Genomic DNA, 7,991 nt, shown 5'->3' with positions numbered 1-7,991 from the left:
AGACTTTCCTTGATCTGGGAAAGAGTTAAAAAAGCAGTGAGATTGATCACAACTTACCGCAATGAAACAGATTGGTTTCTGTTTAATCCTCCTCTTATAAAATTAGTATCAAGATTAGTTGTTGGCTTATTGAACATTAATTTTTGAATTGGCTATCATGCAGTGGATGCCTTTAATTGAATTTGTGAACCAACCACTGATTCAAGAAGATTATATGTTCAATAAAGTCATTGATGTCTGCATCGCCCGTCTGGGAAGCGTTATTGTGGATTATCTGTACATCAATTAGCTTATAGGTTTGATGGCAAAACATCTTCTCTATACTATAAAGTTGTTGACTCACAAAATATCAACTGTATAGGCTACTGAAACAATTCAAGGCATTTTTGGTTATAGAATGAACAGGCCAGTTCTAGTTTGCAAGCTGGTGCTAAGAGGCATACAAGGTTTTTGGTGGGATAAATAGAGCAGGTCAAGGAACGAGTAAGGTTAGGTTTCTTTCATAGTGATACCTATGCTTTCTATTAGCTTTTGAACTTTATGTTTAATAAATACATGTATCCATTTATTCAAAGAATCAGTCTGATCATTCGATGATTGGATTTTTTTTTTTTTTTTTAAATCGACCAAAACTCCAATTAATAATTGAAAACTTCAAATTTGACGTGCCCTTTTTATGTTCGTTTATCATTTTTATTGTGATTAAAAAACCTCAATTAAATACGATTAAAAATTTAAGTGATTAATATTATTGTAAAAAATACTATTAAATATTTAAAATATCTAAAAATATACGTATAAAATAATAAAATATTATATAAATAGAATAAGACAGTAATTTTTTAATTCTAAACAAACTTTTTCATCGCCAAAACACTTCCTTAAATTCTTTTTTTATTTGAATTTGGGATACTTTATATCACTTGAGTTTGCAAATCAGATTTTTAAACCGAAGATTCATATATTTCTTTTTATTGTTTAACATTAAGATTGAGTCAAAAGCAGATTTTGAATACTTTTTAAAGCAATGTTAAATTAAACCTTAATATTGGAATCGAGAGTTAATAATAAATTTATTTCAGAATAGATTGACCAACAAATAAAAAGCAGATCAAATTATGTTGGAAAAGATTTTGATTGTAAAATTTAGATTCGACCCTTACAATCAGCAATCCGTTCAAGCAATCCCTTTGATGGACGATTATGAAAGTCCCTGCCAACACATGCAACATGCCCAGGTCCAGAAATGGGTTGCTTCTCCCTACCTAAGCTTTATATATATACATACATATATATATATATATACATACATATATATATATATATATATAAAGCACTCCATCAAACACTCGATCAAAATAAAAGTGAAGTGAGTAAAATTCTATAAGCAATAGTTCAAGAAGCCGATATTTAGAATGAGATCACATGGTGATAGTTCAGAACACTTGCCTACTCAAGCATCAACAAACTTTGAGAACTATAACAATAAAGAGTACGTTTGAATTGCCAATAACTAGATGAACATGGTGACTTTCGATCTTGAGTCACCAAATCTATTGATGTAAAGATTTTACTAATCAAAAGAATTCATTTCCTTGTTTACAAGGACAATCTGGCTCAGTACAATTCATGGTCGACATATTCTAGAAGATAAAACAGCAAAATTGAGAATCAATAAATAGCAATTCTACAATAAAAAGGGAAAAAAGAAAACCTATGATAAAATCATCAAGCTTTGATCTGGCAATTAATCTAATGAATAATGTAATCCAAAACATTGGTGGATTATTGCAAACCACCATGAACAATCAGTAGAACTTGTATTCTTGTTACTTGATTGCTAAAGAGAAGCACCAGCACTTACTTACCTACACTCCAAAATTGCACATCTGCACGAACTCCATTTCATTATCCACATATTTAGTCCAAAGATTCTTGTATTGGTTCATAGCAATGTCTAACCAAGGTTTCATGTTTCCATTATAATGAATGACTGCAGCATTATTGATCTCATCCATGCTAATGCTTGGATTGTATCCAAGCCCAAGCACATGCCAGGATTTGTCCAGTGATTTTGTCAATGAGTAGAAGGTAATCAGGCCAGGCGGAAGAGTATCCAATTTCCACAGAGTCTGATCCACATTCTGATTAAAAGATCAATTGAAAGTTAATTACACATCCATTTTAAAACTTCAACCCACACCATTAGTATAACTGAGGTGTAATTCGGAATTTGAAGTTGGTAATTGTTTTTACTCCTAAAGTTGCATTATTTTTTATCATCATTTCTATCATTTCCAATTTTCAATCCAAAAACCACCCTAATACTACTAGGACTAAGCACTCATTTGATTTCCAGCTTCTTGTTAAAATTTGCAGGTAAAAACATTGTCGTTTTCTCCATCAAGATCAAGAAATGATCTCTAGGAAATCAAGAATCATGCTAAGTTGGTAGCAAATTATTAACCCTATTAGTACCAAACATCACTAAGATAACTTTAAAAGCAAATAATACACTTACCAAGTTCTGCCAGTTGTGATATGTTTCTGTGCATTTCTCACGCCTCCAAGCATCAAGATCAAAAATATTCATCCCATAAGCCCAAGCACAAGCCTTAGGATTAAACCTCTCCTTGATGAGAGGATGTGAAAAATTCAAATACTGAGACAAACGGTGAAATGACCCAAAGCAGGTCTCAATGGCCCCATTCACCTTTCCAGCCAAATCTATCTTCCACAACCCTGTCAAGTCCTTCTGAACCACAACATCATCATCCAAAAACAAAATCTTATGCAATTTTGGGTACATTTCAGGCAAATAAAACCTAAGGTGATTCAACATTGACATAGATTCAGGGTTCGTAAACTTCATGTTACTCCCATCTTTGGTTGCATTCTCCATCTTATTCATAAAGTAAAACCTCTGCATCTTAGCAGATTCAATCTGCCTCAATACTGGCGCATAGGAGGAATTCAAGATATTATAATCTTCCACTGCCTTCACCTCCACATGAGCGCCACCTTCCACGGGTCTCATTCTGAACCAAACTTTCATTGCAGCCACATTCATTCTATCAGTCACCACATGGAACACATGTTTCCAAGGCTCCTCCGCATTCTTCACCACAGACCTCACCACCACAGAAACCGCAATCATATTATCTGAAAATATAGCATAATGATACAAACTAGGATCCTCAAACTCGGCCTTAGGCAACTCTTCCTTGTACTTTTCGGGATGTGAAATTCTCTCCTCCACAAGCCTCATTGCCAAGCAATGCAAACTCTTAGGAATAGATTTGGCAGCAATCGAGCTTGCAAAAGCTCCATTCTTTTTTGCCTTACCTAACAATTCACTAACTGCGAAAATAGTATCTTTCAACTTCTGGATTTTCAACTGATTATCATAATTCTCTTTAGATTCAGCTATCAACAACCTAGCTAATTTCACTCTATCTTTCACTTCTTTCTCAAACTGCCTTAAAACATCCTCATCTAAATTCCCATCAGTTTCAAACAAAGAGGACTTATAACTCGGTTTCGAAGTAAGATCTGAGAAATTCTTAGCCAAATCATCAAACATTTTCAATTGCCTTGAAATTTCAAGCTTTAGTTTCCTTGCATAAGCTGCATATGCTTTCACTAATGTGATGTGATCATTGGCTTGCTTGTATATCAAATCTAACCTTGTTTTGAGCGGGTCTGAGTTCAATGCCAGAAATGTTCTATGCATGTAAGCATTTCCGCCACTTGGAAGCCTCTGCTCAAAAACCCAAAAATAAAAACAGTTAGAATATCTAAAAAGGCATTTGGAAACCCAAAAAGATTGAATGTTGAAGTATTAAAAGCTCTGCTCCAAAGACTGTCAGAAAAAACCATAAAAGATTAGATTTTGAAGTATTAAAAGCTCAGCTCAGAAAAGACAAGACCCATTTGAAAAACGCCAAAGGGTATCTAAAAAGCCAGAAAGATTTGGATTTCGATGCATTGAAAGTGAAGAATTGAATAAGAGAAATAAAGGGTATTTTACTGAGTCCAAAAAAAGGAAAGGAAAAAACGAACCCCAAGTTAGAAAATTGAAAAGGGTATCTGAAAAGGCCAAAAAGATATAGGATTTTGAGGAAATGAAAGGTGAAGAAATTGAATTAAGAGAAAATGAAGAACGCAAAATTACAGAGTGGTGATGTGTTGTAGAAGGATGAGTAGTTAGGAGAACGGTGACAGTGGCAATGAAGAGAAGCGAAAACATGGCGGAGACAAAGATCCTGTAAGAAAACAAGCTACGGAAACCAGCTCCAACACCGCCAGATCCGCCACCTCGAGTTCCCCTGACAGCCACAGCCATTGAATTCAGCTATCTAGACCGCTCTGTTTCTTCTGTCTGTCCCTTGAACTGATTAGTGAAACTGAAATGTGTTGAAATTGGAAGTTAAAAACAAAGCTAATGAGATCTGAGATTTGACGATGAAAGGGTTTGATTTGAAGATCTGATTTCCGCGTCGGTAGTGAGTTATTTATTGTATTTATTGACAAAGCGAAGTGAAGAATGGAATAAAGAATTTGAGGAAAAATAAGAGTGGTTTGATCTTTGGTACGGGAATGGCTTGTTGAGCTGGTTAGATATTGTCGGGCTGACTGACAGTGAAGGCGGAAAAAGCCATGGGCCATAGTTTCTACCATACCTGTTTAAAAGGCACGGCTATTCGCCCAAGTCTAGATTTGGGGTTAAAACATAAAGCCCAAACATTGAGTTTCACCAAAAAAATAATGTCTAAACATATCGGGCTTCGGATATATTTTTCTATATTTTGCATTTATATCATATAAATAAGGGTAAATTATGTATATATAACATGTAGTTAAATGTGATTTGAATTTATTCTTTGAGATTTAAAATATAATACTTAATTATCTTATGACTTGTTTTATTGTATTTTTTACTCAAAATTGTTACTTTTTCTCTTTTTTTTTTTATTTTTTTTCATATTCTTCATCTTCAATTTATTTTCTTACTCTAAAATCATATTCTCTTTTTATAAAAGTCATTTCCAATAAATTTTATTTCCTCCAATTCTCTCTCTAATGCTTCAAATTTTTTTTTGCAACAATTATTTTTTCCTAACTTAGGTTTTTTGCTTTTTTTTTTTAGAATTGAAGAAAACAAAATCCTAGATTCTATAAACTTGCCATCATTGTCCATTGTATTACTACTGTCAACTATTGCTATTGTTTTTCGTCACTAGTGACCACCACTGTAAACTAGAAAAGGAAACCTCAGCGTTAAAGTCAGAGAACCCACAGTGCTACTACACCTTCTTCTGCCAGTAATGTCTCATTTTCTTTAGTTTGAAAAGAAACCCTCGAAAACAACCAAATCCAAAATCACCGAAAAACTATTCTTCACAAACTTAGAAAAGCAATATCAAATCAAGATGCAAATTTTTTATTTTACTCTTGGATATTCCTATTAATGGCGTTTTTTAGCTGTGATGATTGTTCTTACTCGAGATTTTTAATTTTTTTGCTTATCTATTTGTATAATAATTCTAAGTTTTATGTTTTTTTAGGAAAGAAATTTTTGCTGTTAGGAATTGTATCAAGCATTAAACAAATAACCAATTTTCATTCAATAGCCACACCAATTTTTAAAAACAACTATCAACAGAGTAAACAGCTTAGAAAAAACCCAAAAACAAATCCAGCAGTCACCAAAATTACTTACAGAATACAATCCACCCTGAATTACTCATACCTAGTAAACCCACAAAGCAACTACAAATCCACATAACAGACACAACAACTTATTAGCAAGGGTTTTTTTTTTTATGGGTTTCGATTTGAATTTTTTAGGAATATTTGGGTATTTAAAACAGATACGGAAAGAGAAAAAGAGAGAAGATCAATTGGTAGCACACACCACAATAGCATACTTTTTCAACATTTGATCCTCCACTTACTAAAGATTATGAAAAATACATACTTTCAGCCTAATTTTTCTTTGAAAAGTTTAAATCTGAGAAATAACAAACAAAAAAATTTTTGGGGAAAGAGCTAGGGTTTATTGATTAGCCATTAATGGTGTTAATGAAAATTAACGGAATGTCATGGATACACAGCTTAGGGTGATTAAGTGTTATTTTTTAAACCTTAGGGGGCAAACTTAAATCATGTTAAACCTCAGGGTATATTTATGTAATTTGCACTATAAATGATAAATATCTATTATAATAATACATTGTAAATATTATAAATGATTAATGTTAAGAATGATCCTCGAACTATAGTGAAATATTCAATGTAGTATTTGAACTTTAAAAATTTCTAATATACTATTTGAATTATGAATTTGTTAACTAATGTGATATTTAATCATAACTTAATTAGCTTCAAATGATGATATGTGGTAGATAAACAAATTTTCAAGTACTATATTAATTAAAACAAATTCGTAATCCAAATACTACAACGAATTTTAAAGTTCAATATCGCATAAATATCTCACTATAGTTTGGAGTTATTTGTAACATTATCCTTATTAGAAACTATGCTAAGTTATTTTTGCTTTAGAACTTAATAAAAAAAAGATAAAATTACTAAAGATTAAATAAAATTGATATATTTTTTAAAAAAAATTTTTTTAGGAAAAAGGTAATCAAAGTAGGCTTCAACTATACCATTTATAAATCTAGATTGAATTGAACAAAATTTGAGGCCTAAATTGTCAAACCAAATTGGGTGTCATCATTTTAGGGATGAGTTATGAAGTTTACATCGATTGTGTATTGGGGTTTAAGTTATAAGCATTTATACCATCTTAACTTGTAAGGTATTTTTTATAAGATAAAATCATGACTCTCAATGAGCAAAAGAGAACAATCCCATGTAACTCGGTATTGATCATGATATTTGATATCATAACTGGCTTTGGAGGTGTCATAATGTATAGATCCATAAGCCTGATGCTAAACATAGATTAAAAAAGTCTCCACCAATATTTTTTATTTAAGTACGATTGACCACCTAACTGAATCTGTTTCATTTTAAAAAGAAGTCCTTAGCTTGATTTAGGTATCTTTAAATGGTAGATTCTAGTCTACAAAATCAAATTTAAGTTCAAAAGTGCGATTATGCGTGAGGAAGGTTATGACACCCTCATAGTGCCCATCCAATGGATGGTATAAATTTGATTTCAAGTTATCCAAGCCTAAAAATATCTTTATAACTTGGCAAATAATTTAATTATAAAAAATTAATCCTAAAATTATTCTAATTGTTTGATAGTAATTTAAGATAATTTTATCATCTTAGGAGTATTCATGGAGACTAATGTCCCACTCTGAAGAGACTTTGTCATCAGATTCATTTAAATTTTACTTAAAGAAATAATCAGTAAAATCTTTCAATAGTTTAGTAAGACTTACTTTAATGCAAATCTCCCAATTGTTTGGTGAAATCTCCCAATTGTTTGGTGAGATTTTATGATAAAATTATGTATGAAATTTATTTTAAGAAAATTCATTAAACATTCCAATAGTTTGGTAAGATCTAATTTTATATTTAAATCCTTCAATAGTGTGGTAGGATTGAAATTTTTTTTATTATTATTTTATAAAAAATTCATTAAGTCCTTCAATCTTTTAATAAGACTTAATTCAAGATTTAAAGTCTCCTATAGTTTGGTAAGATTGAAAATTTTATTATTATTATTTTTAAAAAATTCATGAAATCTTACAATAGTTTAGTAACACTTAATTCAAGATTTAAATCTTTCAATAGCTTGGTAAGATTAAAAATTTTATTATTATTTTTTAAAAAGAATTCATTATGAAATTCTCAAATAGTTTGGTAGAAGTAGAATTCATAATTTAAAATTTCTAAACCCATGAAATAAAAAATTCATAATTTAAAACTCACAATCTTTAAATTTTATTTTAAACATACATAAAAAAAAGTGAAATAAAGGAATAAATATATAAATAAACAAAATGTGA

The 7,991-nt window shown here is 31.0% G+C and overlaps 1 protein-coding gene across 1 annotated transcript; it reads right to left on the bottom strand.

The window, feature by feature from the left end:
- Nucleotides 1-1,503: 1,503 nt before the first annotated feature.
- Nucleotides 1,504-4,593, bottom strand: LOC111305713 (putative galacturonosyltransferase 9). Its single transcript, XM_022903461.2, has 3 exons — nt 4,175-4,593; nt 2,522-3,760; nt 1,504-2,144 (listed from the first exon to the last, which is right to left on the bottom strand). The coding sequence occupies exons 1-3, from the start codon at nt 4,343-4,345 to the stop codon at nt 1,869-1,871; spliced, it is 1,686 nt and encodes a 561-aa protein (XP_022759196.2). The 5' UTR covers nt 4,346-4,593; the 3' UTR covers nt 1,504-1,868.
- Between the last annotated feature and the right edge of the window lie 3,398 nt (nt 4,594-7,991).

This window comes from Durio zibethinus, chromosome 21, assembly GCF_047325235.1.
Source record: "Durio zibethinus cultivar Kanyao isolate XHJ-2024 chromosome 21, ASM4732523v1, whole genome shotgun sequence".
Lineage (NCBI taxonomy): Eukaryota > Viridiplantae > Streptophyta > Magnoliopsida > Malvales > Malvaceae > Durio > Durio zibethinus.
This window is presented reverse-complemented; position numbering and strand designations above follow the sequence as displayed.